The 25,840-nt window shown below is 38.3% G+C and overlaps 1 protein-coding gene across 1 annotated transcript in view; it reads right to left on the bottom strand.

Annotated features, from left to right (window-relative positions):
* Nucleotides 1-8,379: 8,379 nt before the first annotated feature.
* EYS (eyes shut homolog (Drosophila)) overlaps nucleotides 8,380-25,840 on the bottom strand; it is a 272,013-nt gene continuing 254,552 nt past the window's right edge. Inside the window, exon 9 of the mRNA XM_011993063.1 lies at nucleotides 8,380-8,414. Within this exon, the coding sequence (XP_011848453.1) occupies nucleotides 8,380-8,414 (35 nt within the window). The remainder of the gene's footprint in view (nucleotides 8,415-25,840) is intronic.

Below are 25,840 nucleotides of genomic sequence, written 5' to 3'. Positions count from 1 at the left end.
TACCTTTAATCAGCAGATGGAGGCCAGTATCCTAAGCGAATTAACACAGAAACAGAAAACCAAATACTGTGTGTTCTCATAAGTGGGAGCTAAACATTGGATACACATGGACATAAAGATGTGAACAATTGACACTGGGGACTACAAAATCGGGGAGAGGCAGATGGGAGTAAGGGTTGAAAAACTATATTGAGTACTATGCTCACTACCTGGGTGACTGGTTCAGTTGTGCCTCAAACCTTAGAATCATGCAGCACACTCTTGTAACAAACCTGCGCATGTACCTCTTGAATCTAAAATAAAAGTTGAAAAAAAGAAAGTGTAGAAACATGACAGGCCAATAGAAAATTGTCTCTCTACACATGGCTATTATATCCATCGAGACTGTCTTATAAGAATGAGATGGGAAGTCACTGGAAAGCTTTGAGCAGAGGAGTGTCATCATCAGATGGAAGTTAAACAATATCGCTTTGATTGCTGCACTGAGAACAGAGTGATGAATGTAAATGTGGGAACAGGGCACTTCCTATCAAGAGGTTATTACTATAATACTGGTAAGAGGTGATGGTGGCTTGTATCAGAGAAGTAGCAGTAGAGGTAGTGAAAAGTGGTCATATTTCAAATATATTTTGAAAAATTGAAAGATCATATGTGGGTAAGAAAGAAGAAGGAGAAGAATCAAGAGTAACTATGCGGGTTTTGTCCTGAGAAACTGGACGGATAATGTCATTAACAAATACAGAAGACTGTGGGAGAAGTCAGATATTTTGGAGAAGATGGGGAGCTCAGGTAGGACACGTTTGAGATGTTTTTAAAATGTTCAAGGTGGTGGTTTAGTAGGCTGATGTATGATCTGGAATTTAGTAACTAATAGATCAAGCAACAGAGATTGGTAAGGAATTTAGGAGATTTAAACAACACAATCAGCAAGTTTGATATCATGGACATATAGGACATAGCATTTGACCTTCCCAATATACATTCTTGTCAAAAACACATAAAATATGTACAAATATTTCCTAAATACTGAGCCATAAAACAAGTCTCAGAAATACAAAAGAATTGATATTATGTATACATTTACAGACTTGCTCACAGCTATGATTCAGAGGAAAAACATGCTCACTCTGCCTGTGCATCAGTAGCAGGTAGCACACCTTACATTGCTCAGTTTAAACTGTACCTTTGAGCCTTGTTTTGGTTTGGTTTCTCAGTCTGCACCACGTTTGCTGTGTCTGAGTTTACTTTTGAGTTGCTTTAAAAAATCATTTTGTGCAATAGAAATAATGGTGGTTTGAGTGTTGAAGGTGCTTATAAGAGGTAATAATGGAAATACAATTTTTAATAACTCACTTTGAAACAATTTTGAACTTATAGAAAAGTTGTCATAACAAAAAGAACTCCTTTATCTCTTTCACCGAGAGTCTCCAATTGTTCCTATTTTATTGCATTTTCTCATCTTTTTCTTTGTTTTTCTTTTTCTCAGTTCCCATCTCTGTCTTCCTATGTCTCTGTCACACATACACACACACACACACACACACACACATCCTATTTATTATTAGACCTTTTTCCCAACCTACAAAAACAAGCTAAAGATGCAGTGTCCTACAACTTCTAACCATTCCAGTCAATGTTTCCTGTAAACAAGGATATTTTCCTATATAATTAGCACTCAAACCTCCAAATCAGGAAGTCAACATTGATATATCACTACAATCCAACAATCCAATCCATAGGCATGATTCACGTTTCAACTGTTCCAACAAGGACTCTTTTTTCCTTTCTCATCCAGGATGCCCTACAGGAATGTGTTATGTTTAGTTGTCATGTCTCTTCATATTTCTTCAATCTGGAACAGTTCCTCTTACTGTTTTTCCATATTCTTGACAGTTTTTAAAAGGCTTTACATCCTGTAGAATGACCCTCAACTTAGCTCTATCTGGTGTGTCTGCATGATCGATTCAAACCATGTAATCTTTGTAGAAATCATGTGCACATCAAGAGCTACATAATGTAGACCCATATCACTAAGGTTAATATTAAACTTGATCATCAAACAGATGATCAAATATACAAATAGAAGCAATATTTGGATTTGCCAGGTTTCTTCACTTTAAATTCTCCATTTTCCCTTGTAATTCATTTCTATGTCAGGCACAAGTATTCGAAAATTACATCAATATCCTGATCCTCAACTAATCTCCACCCACTAGCAGCATTAACTTTCATCAATGACTCCAGGAATTAAGTACCTTTTTGTGATGGTTGCTACATACTGATTATCTACTTACAACATTCATTTTATGTTTGTTAGCTGGAATTCCGCTAATAAATAAATGTATAGAAGATCTTTCCTTTTTCTCGTCCTCCTTCATTTCCTCTTTCATTTTTCCCTGCCTCTCTCCTTCCTCCCCTCCTTTCTATCAGTATGGTATCATTATTTTTATTCAATGGATTGTAATCTGTTATTATCATAATTGTTTTGTTTATAAAATTCTCCCTGATTTGGCCAGCTAGAGCCCCTTCAAGCTGATTCCTGTGTCCTTCTGTCTCAGGTTATTTTTCTAGAAGCAGACTCTGGGATGGAACTTAGTGTATGGGAGGTTTATTGGAGAGTGTGCTTGGAAGCAACATGTGTGTGAGGGAGAAGAAAGCAAGAGGGAGAAGTTGGCAGCTGATTTCACAGGGAGCTCTGGAGCTCCCTGGAGCTCTTTAGAGTCATTTCAAATTGAAGCAAAGGGCCAGGCCTTTGGGGCACCCCTCTCTTCCTGTCATCTTCTCTTTAAACAGTTATTGGATTCAAGCTGTCACTAGTGAGGTGGTGTAACCTGGGACAAGGCAGCTCTCTTCAGTCCTGGTGAGGGATTTACCTTTGAACTCTCTGTTGGCAGGATTTCCAATAGTTGAGGAAGTGAGTACCTCCATTTAGAAAGGGATGGGTGCAGATCTGCATTATGTACCATAACATCCACTTCAAGGAAAATTCAACATTGACCTTGGTACTATTTTACTTTATGAATTAGAAAGTAAACTTATTCCCCCCACCCCCGGCCCCCGAGATGGAGTCTTGCTCTGTTGTCCAGGCTGGAGTGCAGTAGTGTGATCTTGGCTCACTGTAACCTCTACACCTTGAGTTCAAGCAATTCTCCTGCTTCAGCCTCCTGAGTAGCTGGGATTACAGGTGCATGCCACCACACCCAGCTATTTATTTTTATTTTTATATTTTTAGTAGAGACGGGGTTTTGCCATGTTAGCCAGGCTGGTCTTGAACTCCTGACCTCTTAATCCACCTGCCTCAGCCTCCCAAAGTGCTGGGATTACAAGTGTGAGCCACCATGCCTGGCAGAAACTATTGATTTTCTTATTTATAACACTTAAGATTACATGAAAATTTTCAGCACTTTTGGAACCACAAAAATTCCAGAAAGATAATGTGTGTAACCAAGTGTAGTCCTAATTAGATTAAAATGCTATATTCCAGATGTTAATTAAGACCCTGATATGGCTTAGCTGTGTCCCTACCGAAATCTCATCTTGAATTCCACATGTTATGGGAGGAACCGAGTGGGAGGTGATTGAGTCCTGGGGGCAGGTCTTTCCTGTGCTGTTCTGATAGTGAATAAGTCTCATGAGATCTGATGGTTTTACAATGGGAGTTTCCCTGCACAAGCTCTCTTTGCCTTCCACCATCCATGTAAGATGTAACTTGCTCCTTGCCTTCTGCCATGAGTGTGAGGCCTCTCCAGCCACGTGGAATTGTAAGTCCATTAAACCTCTTTTTCCTTCCAGTTTCAGGTATGTCTTTATCAGCAGCATGAAAATGGACTAATACAGATCCTGACTTTTGTTTTCAAAACATTTTGCCTGAAGAGCTGAATATAAGTTGGCACCTCCCATTTCTCTCACCTGCTTTGAAATTCTTATAATAAAGCTATGTGTTCAAGAATTTCAATGTCCCATGTTCCTAGATAAGGGATGGATCTATTTTAAAGATGAGATAGGTGAAGAACTATTTACAATGGATTGTATGTTTTGAAACAATGCATAGATAGTTGATACTTTTATTGTTGAGTTATGTGCATTAGGGTTTTACAGCTTGAATACTGAAAATTCTGATGCCTTTTGGGTGTGAATGGGTCTGCCTCTAGAAACAGAGGCCACAAATAGGACTTCACGGAAGCCACAAATAGGATTCAAAGGACTCTGATTAAGTAAGTAGCATCTATCATCATTAAATTAGCTTCTCAACATATCCTCTGTTGTTCGTTTTGAGGTAGAATTTGGGAAAGGTCCAGGGTTTTCACTGACTCATACCAAGTTTTTCTGGCAGTGAATCATCTTTGGGAGACTTTAGAAATCCATATAGGTTAACTAAGAAGAAAACGCCACTACTGCTCTTCTTGGATAACTGATGTACTGAGTTCTGGCCAATAGCTTCAGGGATGGTCAGTGTAAGGGGCTGTTTCAGAAGGGTTAGTAATTTGTTTTCTGAGAGGAATAATAACGAATAATTCAAGTTACTTCTAAATTACACAAACTTCACTCATGATCACCACTTTTATGGTCTTTATTATAAATAGAATCCCTCAGAGAAATTAATAATATTTATATTTACTCCTGTTTAACAACTGCAGCATTAACTGGCCAATACCATCTAGTAAAAAAGAAAATAGAATAGGCTGTTTAGTGAAGCGGAAACACTTGGATTGCAATGAAATACCATCTGATTTATGAAATCCATAGATTTCTAAAACAATATTTTGAGTAAAGATATTATGTCTTCTCAAAACACTTAAGGATAAATGATACGGAATATCAAAGGAAGATGTTTTTAATATGAGTGAAAGATTGCTTCAGGGAGAGCACAGACTGGCATAATATCAAAGATCAAGAAAAGGATTCAAGGATTTGTCATAATTTATTGAAAAGGCTGAACTTGATAGGAGTCACCCAGGAAGTAGCTTGATTTTCCCCTGTGATTCCCCTTTGGATATGTCTGTGAGATCTTCCATTCTTACCCTTGATGATACTTGGGTGAATTTGTTAGATCTTTTGTCATTTTCAGGTTTCAGTGAAATGTTCCCATTTGCAGGTACTAAGAGACCCCATTCAATCTGAATCAAACTGCCAACATTTCACCTAATTATAAGCTTCAATCCTTTCTCCACAGCTCTTCTGACAAATTTGGAAAGCTGTACTAGTGTAGTCCGGGTAGTTGTATGTTTTTGTTTTGCTGTTTGTACTGGTCCTTACCCTCCTTCTTCACTTTCCATTCTGCTGGATTTGGCTTTTCCAAGATCACAGTGAGGATAAGTGCTAAGAAGACAAGAGAAGGGTCTTTTTTGTCTACTGCTATTTGTAGCTCTTTATCAGCTGTCTAATATCTTCTGTCATGGCAGACACTCTTGGATCTTTGAAATCTCTTTAACTTTTCACTTGTACATCTGTCCTGCAGTTCTTGACAAGCCTGACGCTTCTTGCCAGACCCTTTATGAATCCAAATCAACTTTTGCTCTTGTGGGAGGCCTCCAACACATTTCCTCTTGAGACAACTTACCTTTCTGGTCAAGGTTCTTTTAAGGTGACTCATGCCTGCTTATCTTGGCCATGGTTCTTGCCCTGTCTTCTGTGGAATGGCACCTCTGCTCCCCAGCTGCTATACCTCTGGCCTTGCTATTAGGGAAAGCTACAGCCGGCCTCTTGGCTTTAAGCTACTTTGGATGTGGGTCAGGAACTGGTCTTAAGTCTTCTGTCACTCCAGGGACATAGGTCTGACTCTGAGATCTTGTTCTCTCATGCTCCACTCCTGTTTCATAGCCAAACTCAGCTCAGCAGAAATTGACAACCCCAGGAAGGAAATCTTAGGCTTTCCTTGTGGCAAGAGCCTTTACTTTCTTTGAGTACATTTTGATTCCTTTGCCACTCATTTTTTGGGTACATCCTAACCCCTCTTCCTATGCCAATAATGCTCTTCAAGAAAACCCAAAAAACAACCCTTTTTTCAGAACCAATTCTCTTAGATCCTACCCCTACCCCTACCCCATAATATAGACTGGGAGCAAATGATGGACCAATAGTACTATCTCTTGGCATACTCTATATGGATCATCTATCAGCTCTTTTCACTCAGCACAATGCCCTTGAGATCCTGATTCAATACATGCTTGATTCAATAGTTTGTGTCTTTTTACTTCTGAGCAGTATTCCATGGGATAATTCTATAAGATTTGTTTAACCATTCATCCATTGAAGGACATTTGTGTAGTTTTTAGGATTTGGCTATTATAATAACTCTGCTGAGACCATTTGTGCATGTGATTTTATGTGGACATAAGTTTTCTTTCTTTCTTTTTTTTTTTGGTATAAATGTCCAGCAGTGTGATTGCAGGGTTGTATGGTTAATGTATGTTTTGTTTTATAAGAAACTGCCATACCTTTTTCTATAGTGGCTATACCATCTTACATTCTCACCAACAATGTGTGAGGGATCTAGTTTCTCTATATCCCTGCCAGCATTGGCATTGTCATTATTTTTTAATTTTAGTTGTTCCAGTGGATGCATAGTGATATCTCATCATTCATAAACTGTTTTTAGACTTGTGGGTATACATTATACTTATTATTAGCTTTGAGGCCTCAGCCTGAACTTTTAGACAAGAAAAATTTAATATCTCATTGCACAGTGATTCAGACAACCTCTGACTTAGGCTAAGGTTTTCCAGGAAGGAATTAGAATTCTAATTAGAATTCAAATAATAGTTTGGCAGGCGTATCAGGTTGCACCTATGTTATATCTTCTGATGTGTTTTATATTTGTTGGGCATGTCTGGTAGAATGGTGATGTCTGCCAGAAATCTATTTACATTTAAGACTTAGAAGTTTCCTAGGAGATTACTTATATCAAAGAAAGAGTTTTGCAGACAGGTTTGCCTAGTAACCAAGCATCCAAGTTGTCAGATAGAAGGGCAGGGCAATTTTTGTGAGCTACATGATATTTGCCAGTTAGATTGGTTTGCTAATTTTATGCACAGTTTTTCTCCCAAGTTATCCCTAGATTCAGCATAGGAAAGTAGAGGAGACCACAATTAAAGATATTAGAAAAGTAATTCTTACTAAGATTCTGGGAGACATTGAGTTTAAAGAAGAACTGTTTGAGTATTCTTCAAACCAATCACAATATAAAAAGGAAGAGAAATCTCCACACATCTGCCAAAAACAGACAAACACACAAACAAACAGTTGAACTCTGGCACTTTGATGTCTCTAGCAGTAATGGGTAAGGTCCCTGACAGGAGGGTTGTCTGGAGCCACCAGGTTGCAATTTGAGGCAGCAGTAGTGAGGGAAATGGTATGTGCAGATTTGTAGATATTACGAGGCAGCATCTTTTGTGACATATTTTCTCATTTTAGATTTTGAAAATAGTAAAGTATTCCCCCAAAATACACACCAAATAATGAACTATAAAAATACTTGGATTATAAATATACTTTAGTGGCTTCTCTTTTCTTTTCATGATAATGTATTTTTTCTCGTGCATACTCCATATCTTGCTTATGTTCAAGCATACTTTAATTTTTAATTCATCAGTTAAGCTGTCTTTGAGTTACCATGATACAGAGCATAAATCATTATTTTTTACACCAAGTACATTTTAAAAAGGAAAAGGATACTGTTTTATCTTCTTTCTTGCTGCTTTAATGAGGATGGAGGGATAAGTGACAGGCTGGTACATTAAATGTACTACTATGGAAGGACCTTTTTCTTTATCAGTGTCTCTTCCCCACCTTTAAAATCACCAATCAGGGTCTAGCAGTATCTGCTCCTCAAAACTTGGGGCCACATGATGGTGTTCCCACTTGCAATGTCTTCTCATAGCACTTTTAACTTTCTTCTGTAGTTTTTAATGCTTTATGTAATACCTATCAGAAGGGCTTCTTTTTTTTTTTTTTTTTTTTTTTTTTTTGGTGAGACAGAGTTCTGCTCTGTCACCCAGTCACCCAGGCTGGAGTTCAGTGGCGCGATCTTGGCTCACAGCAACCTCTGCCTCCGGGGTTCAAGCGATTCTCCTGCCTCAGCCTCCCAAGTAGCTGGGATTACAGGTGCCCATCACCACACCTGGCTAATTTTTGTATTTTTAGTAGAGACAGGGTTTCCCCATGGTGGCTAAGCTGGTCTTGAACTCCTGATCTCAGGTGATTCGCTCACCTTGGCCTCCCAAAATGCTGGGATTACAGGCATGAGCCACTGCGCCTGGCCAGATGGGCTTCTTTTAAAATAAATCCAATAGTTGACTTTTGTTTCCAGCAGTGTAGTAGATTAGATAACATGATTTACCCTCTTACCCATCATGAAAACTACCAAAAATGTTGGCTAAATTATTCGAAAACATCTTTTCCAACAAATTGATGACCTGGCAAGAAAAAAGAATATTCAGATGCCAAAAAAGGTGAAAAAAAAAATAGAAGCTAAATAGATAAGTAAAATGATAAAGCCAGGTTTTTCCTCGAGCATATTTGCCAAATCTGCTAAATCCAAAGTTTAATCTTCAACTGTTCAAGGACATGTGGACAAGAGAGAAGCCTAGAAATTGCTTAATGTGTAAAACGAGGCTCTCCACCAAAAAACTGGAACCCTAAAGATACACTCAGTGAAAGGGTGAATTAGAAATAAATCACCATTATTGCCACAGACACACAGGAAGAATGCTATGTTAATATGAAGGCAGAGATTGGAGTGATGCACCTATAGGCAAGGGAAAGTCTGGAGTTACCAAAAGCGGAAAGAAGCAAAAAAGAAACTGCCTCTAGAGGCTTCTAAGGAACATGGCCCTGCCAGCACCTTGAATTCAGACTTCTGGCCTCCAGAAACTGTGAGGCAATAATTTTTTTGTTGTTTTAAGCTACATGTTTGTTATGTCCACCCCTAGGGAACTAACAAGATTTAACCAGAGTTCCAGAGAAGAGAAAAGTAAGAAAAAGAGAAAGGATAAACGAGAAAGATAAAATTGAAGAAACAAAGCTTCAGAATTGAGAATTTCCCAGAATAGCTGAAACAAACACAGTAATCCAATAAATTCAATAAATTCCAACAGGACTTTAAAAAAAGGTCTATGTATAGACATATCTTAATGATTGTGGAATACCAAAAAGTAAGGATATTAAAAATAGCCAGAAGCCGGGTATGGCAGCTCACGCCTGTAATCCCAGCACTTTGGGAGGCTGAGGCTGATGGATCACCTGAGGTCAGGAGCTCAAGACCTGCCTGGCCAACATGGTGAAACCCTGTCTCTACTAAAAATACAAAAAATAGCCAGGCATGGTGGTGGGCACATGTCATCCCAGCTACTTGGGAGGCTGAGGCAGGAGAATCACTTGAACGTGGGAGGTGAAGGTTGCAGTGAGCCAAGATCACACCATTGCACTCTAGCCTGGGCAACAAGAGCAAAACTCTGTCTCAAAAAGAAAAAAAAAGCCAGAGAAAGGACACAATAATTAGACAGTTGCAACAACTGAAATCAAGGGGACAATGAGATCTTCATGTGCTGTGAGAAAATAACTGTCAACACACTTTCACGGTCAAAAAACTCTTTCAAGTAAAAGAGCAAAATGCATATTCACATAAAGAGTAATAGATAATATGTCGCTAACAAACATTAAGGAAATTTTAAAGAATGTACTTCATACAGAAAGAAAGTGATTTAGATGGATGGTCTTATATTTTTGAAGAAACAAAGACCAAGATAGTTTAAAAATGTATATTATGGACTAAATATTTCTGTCTCCCCAAATATATATGTTGAAGCCCTAATCCCCAGTGTGACAATATTTGGATATAAGACTTTTACTGAAATAATTAAGATTAAATGAGGTTGTGATGTTGGAGTTGTAATCCAATAGAATTAGTATCCTTATAAGAAGAAACACCACAGAGCATGCTCTCTCTCTGTGTGTACCATGGGAGGACACAGCTAGAGGCAGCTGTCTACAAGCCAGGAACAGAGCCCTTGCTGGAACCTAACCATTCTGGCACACCGCTCTTAGACTTTCAGCCTCCAGACTGTGAGAAATACATTTTTGTTGTTTGAGCCACCCAGTCTGTGGTATTTTGTTATGGCAGCCCGAGTGACAAATACAATGTAGTTGAATCTAAACAAATAATAGTGATTTGTAGGGTTGAGAAAGAAAATAAGATAGAAAGGAAACACACAACACAGTTGAGACAGGGCCTATTAGAATTAAAGGGATCATTGTATTGCTTTGGGGAGGATATAACAATTCTAAATTTTATGTATCTTACACCAAACTTTAAAAGTGAACACATTTGCAAGAAGAGATAAACTAATCATTATAGTAGGATATATATATATATATACACACACCTACCTACTCTCTATGTATAGTAGGATATATATATAAAATATATATATATTTTTATTATACTTTAAGTTCTGGGGTACATGTGCGGAACATGCAGGTTTGTTATACAGGTATACATGTGCCATGATGGTTTGCTGCACCCATCAACCTGTCACCCACATTAGGCATTTCTCCTTATACTATCCCTCCTCTAGCCTCCCACCACCTGACAGGCCCTGTTGTGTGATGTTCCCCACCCTGTGTCCCTTTATTCTTATTGTTCAGCTCCCACTCATGAGTGAGAACATGTGGCGTTTGGTTTTCTGTTCCTCTGTTAGTTTGCTGAGAATGATGGTTTACAGCTTCATCCATATCCCCGCAAAGGACATGAACTCATCCTTTTTTTTATGGCTGCACAGTATTCCATGGTGTATATGTGCCACTTTTTTTTATCCAGGCTATCATTGATGGGCATTTGGGTTGGTTCCAAGTCTTTGTTGTGAACACTTGCTGCAATAAACATATGTGTGCGTGTTTCTTTATAGTAGAATGATTTATAATCCTTCGGGTATATACCCAGTAATGGGATTGCTGGGTCAAATGGTATTTCCGGTTCTAGATCCTTAGGGAATCGCCACACTGTCTTCCACAATTGTTGAACTAATTTTACACTCCCACCAGCAGTTTAAAAGCGTTCCTATTTCTTCACATCCTCTCCAGCATCTGTTGTTTCCTGGCTTTTTAATGATCGCCATTCTAACTGGCTTGAGATGGTATCTCATTGTGGTTTTGATTTGCATTTCTCTAATGACCAGTGATGATGAGCTTTTTTTCATACGTTTGTTGGCTGCATAAAATGTCTTCTTTTGAGAAGTATCTGTTCATCTCCTTTGCTCACTTTTTGATGCGTTTGTTTTTCTTTTTCCTTATAAATTTGTCCAGGTTCCTTATAGATTCTAGATATTAGCCCTTTGTCAGATGGATAGTTTTCTCCCATTCTGTAGGTTGTCTGTTCACTCTGATGATACTTTCTTTTGCCATGCAGAAGCTCTTTAGTTTAATTAGATCCCATTTGTCTATTTTGGCTTTTGTTGCCATTGCTTTTGGTGTTTTAGTCATAAAGTCTTTGTCCATGCCTATGTCCTGAATGGTATTGCTTAGGTTTTCCTCTAGGGTTTTTATGGTTTCAGGTTTTATATTTAAGTCTTTAATCCATCTTGAGTTAATTTTTGTATAAGGTGTAAGGAATGAGTCTAGTTTCAGTTTTCTGCATATGGCTGTCCAGTTTTCTCAACACCACTTGTTAAATGGGGAATCCTTTCCACATTTCTTGTTTTTGTCAGGTTTGTCAAAGATCAGATGGTTGTAGATGTGTGGCATTATTTCCGAGACCTCTGTTCTGTTCCGTTGGTCTATATATCTGTTTTGGTACCAGTACCATGCTGTTTTTGTTACTGTAACCTTGTAGTCTAGTTTGAAGTCAGGTAGCGTGATGTCTCCAGTTTTGTTCTTTTTGCTTAGGATTGTCTTGGCTATACGAGCTCTTTTTTGGTTCCATATGAAATTTAAAGTAGGTTTTTCCAATTCTGTGGAAGAAGTCAATGGTAGCTTGATGGGGATAGCATTGAATCTATAAATTACTTTGGGCAGTATGGCCATTTTCATGATATTGATTCTTCCTATCCATGAACATGGAATGTTTTTCCATTTGTTTGTGTCCTCTCTTATTTCCTTGAGCAGTGGTTTGTAGTTCTCCTTGAAGAGGTACTTCATATCCCTTGTAAATTGTATTCCTAGGTATTTTATTTTCTTTGCCGCAATTGTGAATAGGAGTTCACTCATGATTTGGCTGTTTGTGTGTTATTTGTGTGCAGGAATGCTTGTGAGTTTTGCACATTGATTTTGTATTTTGAGACTTTGCTGAAGTTGCTTTTGAGCTTAAGGAGATTTTGGGCTGAGACGATGAGGTTTTCTAAATATAGAATCATGTCATCTGCAAATAGAGACAATTTGGCTTTATCTCTTCCTGTTTGAATACCCTTTATTTCTTTCTCTTGCCTGATTCCTCTGGGCCAGAACTTCCAATACTATGTTGAATGGGAGTGGTGAGAGAGGGCATTCTTGTCTTGTGCCAGTTTTCAAAGGGAATGCTTCCAGCTTTTGTCTTTTCAGTATGATATTGGCTGTGGGTTTGTCATAAATAGCTCTCATTGTTTTGAGGTAGGTTCCATCGGTACCTAGTTTATTGAGAGTTTTTAGCATGAAGGGTTGTTGAATATTGTCAAAGGCCTTTTCTGCATCTACTGAGATAATCATGTGGTTTATGTTATTGGTTCTGTTTATGTGATGATTATGTTTATTGATTTGCGTATGTTGAACCAGCCTTGCATTCCAGGGATGAAGCTGACTTGATCATGGTGGATATGTTTTTGATGTGCTGCTGGATTCAGTTTGCCAGTATTTTATTGAGGATTTTTCCATCGATGTTCATCAGGGATATTGGCCTAAAATTCTCTTTTTTGTGTGTGTCTCTGCCAGGCTTTGGTATCAGGATGATGCTGGCCTCATAAAATGAGTTATGAAGGAGACCCTCTTTTTCTATTGATTGGAATAGTTTCAGAAGGAACGGTACCAGCTCCTCTTTGTCCCTGTAATAGAATTTGGCTGTGAATCTGTCTGGCCCTAGGCTGTTTTTGGTTGGTAGGCTATTAATTGTTGCCTCAATTTTAGAACTCATTATGGGTCTATTCATGGACTTAACTTCTTCCTGGTTTAGTCTTGGGAGGGTGTATGTGTCCAGGAATTCATCCATTTCTTCTAGATTTTCTAGTTTATCTGTGTAGAGGTGCTTATAGTATTCTCTGATAGTAGTTTGTATTTCTGTGGGATCAGTGGTGATATCGCCTTTATCATTTTTTTACTGTGTTTATTTGATTCTTCTCTTTTTTATTCTTAGCTGGCTAGCAGTTTATCTATTTTGTTAATCTTTTTAAAAAGTCAGCTCCTGGACTCATTGATTTGTTGAAGGGTTTTTTGTGTCTCCATCTCCTTCAGTTCTGCTCTGATCTTAGTTATTTCTTGTCTTCTGCTAGCTTTTGAATTTGTGTTCTCTTGCTTCTCTAGTTCTTTTAATTGTGATGTTTGGGTGTCGATTTCACATCTTTCCCACTTTCTCCTGTGGGCATTTAGTACTATAAATTTCCCTCTAAACACTGCTTTAGCTGTGTCCTAAAGATTCTGGTACACAAAGACAAAAAGACTGTGTCTTTGTTCTCATTGGTTTCAAAGAACTTATTTATTTCTGCCTTAATTTCATTATTTACCCAGTAGTCAATCAGGAGCAGGTTGTTGAGTTTCCATGTAGTTGTGTAGTTTTGAGTGAGTTTCTGAACCCTGAGTTCTAATTTGATTGCACTGTGGTCTGAGAGACTGTTACGATTTCCATTCTTTTGCATTTGCTGAGGAGTGTTTTACTTCCAATTATGTGATCAATTTTAGAATAAGTGTGATGCAGTGCTGAGAAGAATGTATGTTCTGTTGATTTGGGGTGAAGAGTTCTGTAGATGTCTATTAGGTCTGCTTGCTCCAGAGCTAAGTTCAAGTCCTGAATATCATTGTTTATTTTCTGTCTCATTGATCTGTCTGATACTGACAATGGGGTGTTAAAGTTTGCCATTATTATTGTGTGGGAGTCTGAGTCTCTTTGTAGGTCTCTAAGAACTTGCTTTATGAATCTGAGTAGTCCTGTATTGGGTGCATAAATACTTAGGATAGTTAGCTCTTCTTGTTGGATTGATCCATTTACCATTATGTAATGTCCTTTTTTTTTTTGTCTTTTTTGATCTTTGTTGGCTTCAAGTCTGTTTTATCAGAGACTAGGATTGCAACCTCTGCTTATTTTTGCTTTCCATTTGCTTGGTAAATATTCCTCCATCCCTTTATTTTGAGCCTATGTGTGTCTTTGCATGTGAGATGGGTCTCCTGAATACAGCACACTGAGGGGTCTTGACTGTTTATCCAATTTGCCAGTTTGTGTCTTTTGATTGTGGCATTTAGCCCATTTACATTTAAAGTTAATATTGTTATTTGTGAATTTGATCCTGTCATTATGATGCTATCTGGTTATTTTGCCTGTTAGTTGATGCAGTTTCTTTATAGTGTCAGTGATCTTAATTTGGTATGTTTTTGCAGTGAGTGGTACCTGTTTTTCTTTTCCACATTTAGTGCTTCCTTCAGGAGCTCTGGTAAGGCAGGCCTGGTGGTGACACAATATCTCAGCATGGTACTTGACAAAAGTCATCTGTGGATGGACATTTAGGTTAATTATACTACCAGACTACAGTAACTGAAACAGCATGGTACTGGTACAAAAGTATCTGTTGATGAACACTCAGATTGGTTCCATATCTTTGCTATTTTTGAACCAACTTTGCATCCTGGAGATAAAGCCTACTTGATCTTGATGGACAAATTTTTTTGGTGTGCTGCTGGACTTGGTTTGCCAGTGCTATGTTGAGGATTTTTGCATCAGTGTTTATCAAGGATATTGGCCTAAAATTTTCTTTTTTGTTGTGTCTCTGCCAGGTTTTGGTATTAGGATAATGATAGTCTCATAGAATGAGTTAAGGAGGAGTCCCTCCTCATCAATTTTTGGGAATAGTTTTAGTAGGAATGGTACCAGCTCTTCTTTGTACGTCTGGTAGAATTCGGCTGTGAATCTCTCTGGTCCTGGGCTTTTTTTGGTTGGTAAGCTAGTTATTATTGATTTAATTTTGGAGGTCATTATTGGTCGTCTCAGGGATTCAGGTTCTTTCTGGTTCAGTCTTGGGAGGGTGTATATATCCAGGAATTTATCTATTTCTCCTAGATTTTCAAATTCGTGTGCATAGAAGTGTTTACAATATTCTCTGATTATTTGTATTTCTGTGGAGTCAGTGGTAATATCCCTTTTGTTTCTAATTGTGTTTATTTGGATCTTCTCTCTTTTCTTCTTTATTGGTCTAGCTAGTAGTCTATCTATTTTATTAATTTTTTTTTCAAAAACACAACTCCTGGATGTGTTGATCTTTTAAATGATTTTTTTGTGTCTCAATCACCTTCAGTTCAGCTCTGATTTTGGTTATTTCTTTCTTCTGCAAGTTTTGGGCTTGATTTGCTCTTGGTTCTCTAATTCTTTAAGTTGTGATGTTAGGTTGTTAAATTACTATCTTTCTAACTTTTTGATATGGGTGTTCAGTGCTGTAAGTTATTCTCTTGACATTGTCTTAGCTGTGTCCCAGAGATTCTGGTATGTTGTATATTTGTTCTCATTAGTTTTAAAGAACTTCTTGATTTCTGTGTTAATTTCATTATTTGCCCCAGAGTCATTCAGAAACACGATATTCAATTTCCATGTAATTGAATGATTTTGAGCTATTTCCTTAGTCTTGATTTCTAACTTTATTGCACTGTGATCTGACAGAGTGGTTGTTATGATTTCAGTTCTTTTGCATTTGCTGAGGAGTATTTTATGTCTGATTATGTGGTCAATTTTAGAGTATGTGCCATGTGGCAATGAGAAGAATGTATATTTTGTTGTTTTTGGGTGGAGAGTTCTGTAGATGTCTGTCACATACGTTTGATCCAGTACTGAGTTTAGGTCATAAGTATCTTTGTGAATTTTCTGCCTTGATGATCTGTCTACAGATGCTCCCATTCCTAACCCTCTGGGCTCTGTACCGGCCAGTATGCTTCCCCATCACTTCTCTAAGCAGGTTTCCCTGCCAACTCAAGTGTCTTTGGTGGTTGAGGGATCTCCTGCTGCCAGGATTCCAGAGGCCTGTGGTGAGAGTGGGTTCTCCTTACCAGTTCAACTCACCCATTCCCCCAGAGTCACTGGGAGTCAGGAACAAGTACTGGTGCATAGTAGCCCCCTCCAGGGGTCCCAACTTCCTCCCTCTTCAGCCCAGCTTCTGTGTCTTCCCTCAGTCTGCTCTCAGTGCCTTCCCTCTGAAGATCTTCTAGGACTATGTGCCACTTGTCCTAGTCCCTTGGTGGTAGCTGTTCCACCTGGCTGTGTCTGGTTGGCCACCTTGCCCAATTCTCTCAATAATTTTAAATGACCCGATTTCAAGTTTGCCAATTCCTTCTCCTGTCAGATCAAGTCTGCTATTAAACCCCTATAATGAATTGTTCAGTTCACTTTTTATATTTTTCTGCTATAGAATTTCTGTTTTTTATATAGTTTATTTATCTTTGTTGACAATCTTATTTTGTTCATGCATAACTTTCCTGATTTCTTTAGTTGCCTATGTTATCTTTTTAACATATTGAGATCCTTGTGACAGTTATTTCAAATCCTTGTTAAGCAGCTCATATATCTGCATTCATTAGGGTTGGTTTCTGGAGTTTTATTTTGTCCCTTTGATTTAGCCATGTTCCCATTTCTTTGTATGCCTTGTAATTTTTTGCTGGGGATTGGGCATTTGAAAAATGCCCATCTATCCCAGTTTTTATATACTGACTTTGTACAGGAGAAGACCTTCTTTAATCAGCCCAGCTGGAAGACCTCTCAAACCCTTGTAATCTCTTACTCTCCTTGGAATCTGCCTGCTGAACTGCATTTCCAATATTCCGCTCACCTTTGTTTCCAGTGGCTTCTGAATTCTGGTGTCAATACTGTCAGCACTCTGAGTCAGATGATACAGAAATTAGTCTTTTGGGCAGCCATCAGACAAGTCAGAACATTGGACTCATGGTCTATTGTTTATTTTCTGTCTCAAGGGAGGAGAGCTCATATAGAGGATTACTTCCAGTTGCTCTGTGTTATGCTGCATAGAGGAAGGGGAACAAATGTGTGTGACAAATGCCGCAGATTTTCCAACACCTTTCACTGGAATTCTGTTTTTGTCTTACAATAGCCTTACTGCTATAGATTCTCAACTGGTCTCCAGCATTATCACAGAGGTATTGTGGTCCAAATACTATTGTTAATTTGGTGTCTTTGTTGGGGAAGGAGAGCCTGTAGCTTCCTAGTCCATCATTTGCTGACCTGCACCTCTGCTTTTAAAGTGTAACTTTTCCCTCCAAATCTAAAGCTCTGCAAGTTTCCTCTATGCTTTGTGAATTTCACCACTCTTACCTAGGATGCACTAATTTTGATTATTTCAGCACATCTATTTAATCACTTTAAGTCGAACAATCCCTACTGATGGTTATTTGCTACCAAATCATCCTGTTCTTGGTGGTACACCTCAAGAGTTATTTCTAAAATAGATTGCTTTAATTCCTAGAGCATTATTCTTTAAGATGGACTCAAAGCTTAGTCTATGTCATAAACAGATAGGTCTTTATCTCTATATACTATAAGCCTATGAGTTTAAATGGATAATTTTTGCAGATAAAATTAGCTTTGTTCTTACCAAATTTCAGGATTCTTAATTAAAATGCTCTCAATTTCATTTTGTTTAATAAAAAACATTTTGACTTTAGCCACGGCTCTTCTACTGTACCATAGCCATTTTCTGTTCAGTTAGTAGAGAAAAAGAGGTAAGAATAATTTAAGACTTTTTGTAGCATGTATTAATCTATTATTTGCCTTTTGGTCTATGGATAAGTGCACATGATTTTATGTTGGCTTGTAAGTTCTTCTTTAAAGCTTTATCACAATAAGAATCTAACAGAATAAAAAGAACTTTTCTTCCATCCTTAACTATTTGAAGTCTTAGGACTTTACCTCTCCATTTCAATTTAAGCAGTCTGACAAATTTTAAATTAACTAGGTACACACCTAGTTACTGTAGCAAAAATGAAAGTTAAGCATCTTTCTTTGCTGGAGGAATGGATTATTGTCAGAGTCCACTGGGAGTTGTGTGAATGAGCAATTAAACATGTTGTCTAATTGCTAACAGAAGGAATGGTTAAGTATCAATTACAGAAAAAAAAAAATCATCCCTTTAGGCACACTTTCCTCAGAACCCAGATGGATAATGCTGAAGAACTCTATTTAACAATCATTTAGTTATTTGGGTGGCTATTTTGTTCTGAATGATCTTTGGAGACCCATCAGGATGATGTCTTGCCTAAAAATTAAACATTTTACAAAATCACACGATTGTTTTGTGATAGGCAAAGACATCTGGTGATTCCTGCTACCAAAGTCTTCTAGGATGAACTGTTCTATTCCATGTTTTATGAATTGCAATTTGGGGGTTGAACAGATGCCAAGGTAAACTTTAAAATTTTCATAATAAAACATCGAGTTTGTCAACTATAAATCTAGAAAATAAAGCATATAGTGATCCTTTCAATCAATAACTAGGATACCTGGACTTCTACAAGGACTTTAAGTTTTAATTTTTTGACTATTTTCTGGCTGACACAATTGATATACAAGAGTAACCATCTAATGAGTGTTAAATAATTGCTCCCCTAGATAATTCACTATTATTCTAGTAACATGCCAGATCATTAGCAAGCTCCTATATTAATTTAGCTTATGACAATATATTTGCATTATAATATATGACAATATTATTATGCCTATAATAGTATAACCTTTATTGTGTGTCAATATAAGAAATGGCCATCTATATGGAGTCTCTTCATTTTCTAGAAAATTGTCCTCCAAGATAACATACATTGTTTAATTTCTTTTTTTTAAACTGAAGTTTGCTCAATACATTTTTATTAGAGCTCAGTACCAGGATGTAGTGTTCTGTTTTTGGTGTGATGACTGGAATGTTTTCTTTTATTGAGTAGCAACCTGTTGTATGTTATATTTTGCTTAGACTTCCCAGAAACCCAAAGCTAGTTTTATGTGCAGTTGTTTGTCATGTTTTAGACTAGCCTTGTTTGGTCTTTTTTGATTTTTCCTTCCTGTCCCTTAATTTTTCAATTTTCTTTTCTCTTTTTTCTTTCCTTTTCTTGATAAGAGGGCATATTTTCTCTTTCTGTCATATCTTGGCTACTTAAAAAAATTGTGTGTGTGTGTGTGTGTATATATGTGTGTGTGTATATATATATGTTTTACAGTGAGCTGTCTTTTATGCTATTCTTATGCTATTTGAAAGTGTCCTAGTAATATTAAGCCAGGTAAATTGTATAGGAAGATTTACGGATGTTTTAGGAGTCTCAAAGGCTTATTTACAGAAGGTTTTGGCAGATTCCATGGATTATATGCATGTGTCATCTAGGTTTTTAGACTTTGAAGAATCATCATCCAATTCAGAAATGCTGAGATCCATCTATTTGGAGGGCATACCTTTTAGCTCAGTAAGCAAGTCCTGGAGATTTTAAAATCTTCTGTATTAGTCTATTTTCACACTGCTATATGGGAAGCAAGGACCTTCTTCACATAGTGGCAGGAGAGAGAAGCACAAAGGAGGAACTTCCAAACACTTATATTAATAAAACCATCATATCTCATGAGAACTCACTCATTATCATGAGAATAGCATGGGGGAAACTAACCCCCAGGATCCAATCCTCTCCTTCCCTCTACATGTTGGGATTACAGTCCCTCCCTTGATACATGGGGGTTACAATTTGAGATGAGATTTGAGTGGAGACAGAGAGCTAAACCATATCATCTTCTTTTGTTCTCATTGGTATTTTAATAATTCACACCTTATCTGCTAGAAATGTTTTTTTCAGATGAAAGGGTTTACTTATATATGCAAGTCCACCCTTCCATTCCTCTTCATGCTTTTCTGAAGTGGTTCTCACCTTAGGAAAGCTATGTCCGTCTCTCATGAGTCTACTCAAGTCTTACCCATCCTTTGAAACCTAATTTAATTCTATCCCTTTCTAATGCCTATTTAGGTCCAACTAGCAAGAAATAATGCATTTATCTTGTTGTTGATCTGGCAATTAAAGCATTCAGTATACTCGGATATTTCTTACTCTTTTCACCTGAACTGTTATCTAAATTATATACTTGTATTTAATTTGTACAGACTTTTGCCTGGACTTAACCTAAATACTTAGCTCTTTGAATGGAGGGACACTATTTTATTTATTTATTTTTATTATACTTTAAGTTCTAGGGTACATGTGCACAACATGCAGGTTTGTTACATAGGTATACATGTGCCATATTGGTTTGCCGTACCCATCAACTTGTCATTTACATTAGGTATTTCTCCTAAGGCTATTCCTCCCCCAGCTCCCCACCCTCCAACAGGCCCCAGTGTGTGATGTTCCCCAACCTGTGTCCATGTGTTCTTATTGTTCAACTCCCACTTATGAGTGAGAACATGTGGTGTTTGGTTTTCTGTCCTTGTGATATTTTGCTGAGAATGATGGTTTCCAGCTTCATCCATGTCCCTGCAAAGGACATGAACTCATCCTTTTTATGACTGCATAGTTTTCCATGGTGTATATGTGCCACATTTTCTTTATCCAGTCTATCATTGATGGGCATTTGGGTTTGTTCCAAGTCTTTGCTATTGTGAATAGTGCCACAATAAACATATGTGTGCATGTGTCTTTATAGTATTTTATGATTTATAATCCTTTGGGTATATACCCAGTAATGGGATTGTTGGGTCAAATGGTATTGCTAGTTCTAGATCCTTGAGGAATGGCCACACTGTCTTCCACAATGGTTGAACTAATTTACATTCCCACCAACAGTGTAAAAGCGTTCCTATTTCTCCATCCTCTCCAGCATCTGTTGTTTCCTGACTTTTTAATGATCACCATTCTAACTGATATGAGATGGTATCTCAATGTGGTTTTGATTTGCATTCCTCTGATGACCAGTGATGATGAGCAAGTTTTTATATGTCTGTTGGCTGCACAAATGTCTTCTTTTGTGAAGTGTCTTTTTATATTTTTTCCCCACTTTTTGATGGGGTTGGTTTTTTTTTTCTTGTAAATTTGTTTAAGTTCTTTGTAGATTCTAGATATTAGCCCTTTTTCAGATGGATAGATTGCAAAAATTTTCTCCCATTCTGTAGGTTGCCTGTTCACTCTGATGATAGTTTCTTTTGCTGTGCAGAACCTCTTTAGTTTAATTAGATCTCATTTGTTTACTTTGGCTTTTGTTGCCATTGGTTTTGGTGTTTTAGTCGTGAAGTCTTTGCCTATGCCTATATCCTGTTTAATCCATCTTGAAATAATTTTTGTATAGATATAATGAAGGGATCCAGTTTCAGCTTTCTACATATGGCTAGCCAGTTTTCTCAGCACGATTTATTAAATAGGGAATCCTTTTCCCATTGCTTGTTTTTGTCAGGTTTGTCAAAAATCAGATGGTTGTAGATGTGTGGTGTTATTTCTGAGGCCTCTGTTCTGTTCCATTGCTCTATCTCTCTGGTTTGGTACCAGTACCATGCTGTTTTGGTTACTGTAGCCTTGTGGTCTAGTTTGAAGTCAGGTAGTGTGATGCCTCCAGCTTTGTTCTTTTTGCTTAGGATTGTCTTGGCTATACAGGCTCTTTTTTGGTTCCATATGAAATTTAAAGTAGGTTTTTCCAATTCCATGAAGAAAGTATTTGGTAGCTTGATGGGGATAGCATTGAGTCTATGAATTACCTTGGGCAGTATGGCCATTTTCACGATATTGTTTCTTCCTATCCATGAGCATGGACTGTTCTTCCATCTGATTGTGTCCTCTCTTATTTCCTTGATCAGTGATCTGTAGTTCTCCTTGAATAGGTCCTTCACATCCCTTGTAAATTGGATTCCTAGGTATTTTATTCTCTTTGTAGTAATTGTGAATGGGAGTTCACTCATGATTTGGCTCTCTGTTTGTCTGTTATTGGTGTATAGGAATGCCTGTGAGTTTTGCACCTTGATTTTGTATCCTGAGACTTTGCTGAAGTTGCTTATCAGCTTAAGGAGATTTTGAGCTGAGATGATGGGGTTTTCTAAATATATAATCATGTTATCTGCAAACGGAGACAATTTGACTTCCTCTTTTCCTAATTGAATACCTTTATTTCTTTCTCTTGCCTAATTGCCCTGGCCGGAACTTCCAATATTGTTTTTAATAGGAGTGGTGAGAGAGGGCATCTTGTCTTGTGCCAGTTTTCAAAGGGAATGCTTGCAGTTTTATCCATTCAGTATGATATTGACTGTGGGTTTGTCATGAATAGCTCTTATTATATTGAGATATGTTCCATCAATACCTAGTTTATTAAGAGTCTTTGGCATGAAAGACTGTTGAATTTTGTCAAAGGCATTCTCTGCATCTTTTGAGATAATTGCGTGGTTTTGGTTGTTGGTTCTGTTTATATGATGGATTACGTTTATTGATTTGCATATGTTGAACCAGCCTTGAATTCCAGGGATGAAACTGACTTGATCATGGTGGATAAGTTTTTTGATATGCAGCTGGATTCAGTTTGCCGGTATTTTATTGAGGATTTTTGTATCAATTTTCATCAGGGATATTGGCCTAAAATTCTCTTTTTTTGTGTGTGTCTCTGCCAGGCTTTGGTATCAGGATGATGCTAGCCTCATAAAATGAGTTAGGGAGTGTCGCAGGAAGTTGCAGCAGAGGAACATAAATTGTGAAGGTTTCATTTTAATATGGACATACATCAGTTCTCAAAATTAATACTTTTATAATTTCTTATGCCTGTCTTTACTGCAATCTCTATCATAAAGTGTGAAGATTTCATGGACATTTACTAGTTCCCAAAATTAATACTTTTATAATTTCTTATGCCTGTCTTTACTTTAATCTCTTAATCCTGTTATCTTAATAAGCTGAGAATGTACGTCACCTCAGGACCACTATTGTGTTAAACTGTACAAATTGATCATAAAACATGTGTGTTTGAACAATATGAGATCAGTGCAGCTTGAAAAAGAACAGAATAACAGTGATTTTAGGGAACAAGGGAAGACAACCATAAGGTCCGACTGCATGCAGGGTCGGGCAGAATAGAGCCATATTTTTCTTCTTGCAGAGAGTCTATAAATGGATGTGCAAGTAGGGAAGATATCGCTGAATTCTTTTCCTAGCAGGGAATATTAATAATTAAGACCATTCCCGGAGCAAGATGGCCAAACAGGAGCAGCTCCAGCCTCCAGCTCCCAGCGTGAGCAACACAGAGGATGGGTCATTTCTGCATTTTCAACTGAGATACTGGGTTCATCTCACTGGGGAGTGCCAGACAATCAGTGTTGGACAGCTGGTGCAGCCTGACAGCGAGAGCTGAAGCAGGGTGAGCCATCGCCTCACCTGGGAAGCGCAAGGGGGAAGGGAATCCCTTTTCCTAGTGAAGGGAAACTGAGATACACAACACCTGGGAAATCGGGTAACTCCCACCCTAATACTGTGCTTTACCAAGGGTCTTAGCAAACGGCACACCAGGAGATTATAGCCCACACCTGGATGGGAGGGTCCCACACCTACGGAGCCTCCCTCAAGACTAGCGCAGCAGTCTGAGATCTAACTGCAAGGTAGCAGCGAGGCTGGGGGAGGGGAACCCGTCATTGCTGAGGCTTAAGTAGGTAAACAAAGCCGCGGGGAAGCTCGAACTGAGTGGAGTCCACCACAGCTCAAGGGGGCTGGCCTGTCTCTGTAGACTCCATCTCTGGGGACAGGGCATAGCTAAACAAAAAGCAGCAGAAACCTCGGCAGAGGTAAATAACCCTATCTGACAGCTTTGAAGAGAGCAGGGGATCTCCAAGCACGGAGGTTGAGATCTGAGAATGGACAGATTGCCTGCTCAAGTGGGTCCCTGACCCCTGAGTAGCCTAACTGGGAGACATCCCCGACTAGGTGCAGACCGACACCTCACACCTCACATGGCAGGGTATACCCCTGAGACAAAGCTTCCAGAGCAAGAATCAGACAGTAACACTTGCTGTTCAGCAATATTCTATCTTCTGCAGCCTCCACTGCTGATACCCAGGCAAACAGGGTCTGGAGTGGACCTCAAGCAAACTCCAACAGACCTACAGCTGAGGGTCCTGACTGTTACAAGGAAAACTAACAAACAGAAAGGACAACCTCACCAAAACCCAATCAGTTCATCAGCATCATCAAAGATCAAAGGCGGATAAAACCACAAAGATGGGAAAAAAGCAAGGCAGAAAAGCTGGAAATTCAAAAAATCAGAGTGCATCTCCCCCTCCAAAGGAACGCAGCTCATTGCCAGCAATGGATCAAAGCTGCATGGAGAATGACTTTGATGAGTTGAGAGAAGAAGCCTTCAGTCGATCAAACTTCTCAGAGCTAAAGGAGGAACTACGTAACCAGTGCAAAGAAACTAAAAATCTTGAAAAAAGAATGGAAGAATGGATAACTGGAATAATCAATGCATAGAAGGATAAACGAACTGACAGAGATAAAAACCATGACATGAGAAATACGTGACAAATGAACAAGCTTCAGTAACTGACTCGATCAACTGGAAGAAAGAGTATCAATGATTGAAGATCAAATGAATGAAATGAAGCAAGAAGAGAAGTCTAGAGAAAAAAGAGGAAAAAGAAATGAACAAAGCCTCCGGGAAATATGGGATTATGTGAAAAGACCAAATCTACGTCTGATTGGTGTGCCTGAAAGTCAGGGGGAAAATGGAACCGAGTTGTAAAATACTCTTCAGGATATCATCCAGGAGAACTTCCCCAACCTAGTAAAGCAGGTCAACATTCAAATTCGGGAAATAGAGAGAACGCCACAAAGATACTCCTCGAGAAGAGCAACTCCAAGACACATAATTGTCAGGTTCACCAAAGTTGATATGAAGCAAAAAATGTTAAGGGCAGCCAGAGAGAAAGGTTGGGTTACCCACACAGGGAAGCCCATCAGACTAACAGCAGATCTCTCACAGAAACTCTCCAAGCCAGCAGAGAGTGGGGGCCAATATTCAACATTCTTAAAGAAAAGAATTTTCAACCCAGAATTTCATATCCAGCCAAACTAAGTTTCATAAGTGAAGGAGAAATAAAATCCTTTACAGACAAGAAAATGCTTAGAGATTTTGTCACCACCAGGCCTGCCCTACAAGAGATCCTGATGGAAGCACTAAACATGGAAAGGAACAACCGGTAGCAGTCATTGCAAAAACATGCCAAAATGCAAAGACCATTGATGCTAGGAAAAAACTGCATCAACTAACCAGCAAAATAACCAGCTAATATCACAATGACAGGATGAAGTTCACATATAACAATATTAAACTTAAATGTAAATGGACTAAATGGTCCAATTAGAAGACACACACTGGCACATTGGATAAAGAGTCAAGACCCATCAGTTTGCTGTATTTGGGAGACCCATCTCACGTGCAGAGACACACATAGGCTCCAAAATAAAGGGATGGAGGAAGATCTACCAAGCAAATGGAGAACAAAAAAAGGCAGGGGTTGTAATCCTAGTCTCTGATAAAACAGACTTTAAACCATCAAAGATCAAAAGAGACAAAGAAGGCCATTACATAATGGTAAAGGGATCAATTCAACAGGGAGAGCTAACTATCCTAAATATATATGCACCCAATACAGGAGCACCCAGATTCATAAAGCAAGTCCTTAGAGAC

This window comes from Mandrillus leucophaeus, unplaced genomic scaffold, assembly GCF_000951045.1.
Source record: "Mandrillus leucophaeus isolate KB7577 unplaced genomic scaffold, Mleu.le_1.0 Scaffold424, whole genome shotgun sequence".
Lineage (NCBI taxonomy): Eukaryota > Metazoa > Chordata > Mammalia > Primates > Cercopithecidae > Mandrillus > Mandrillus leucophaeus.
This window is presented reverse-complemented; position numbering and strand designations above follow the sequence as displayed.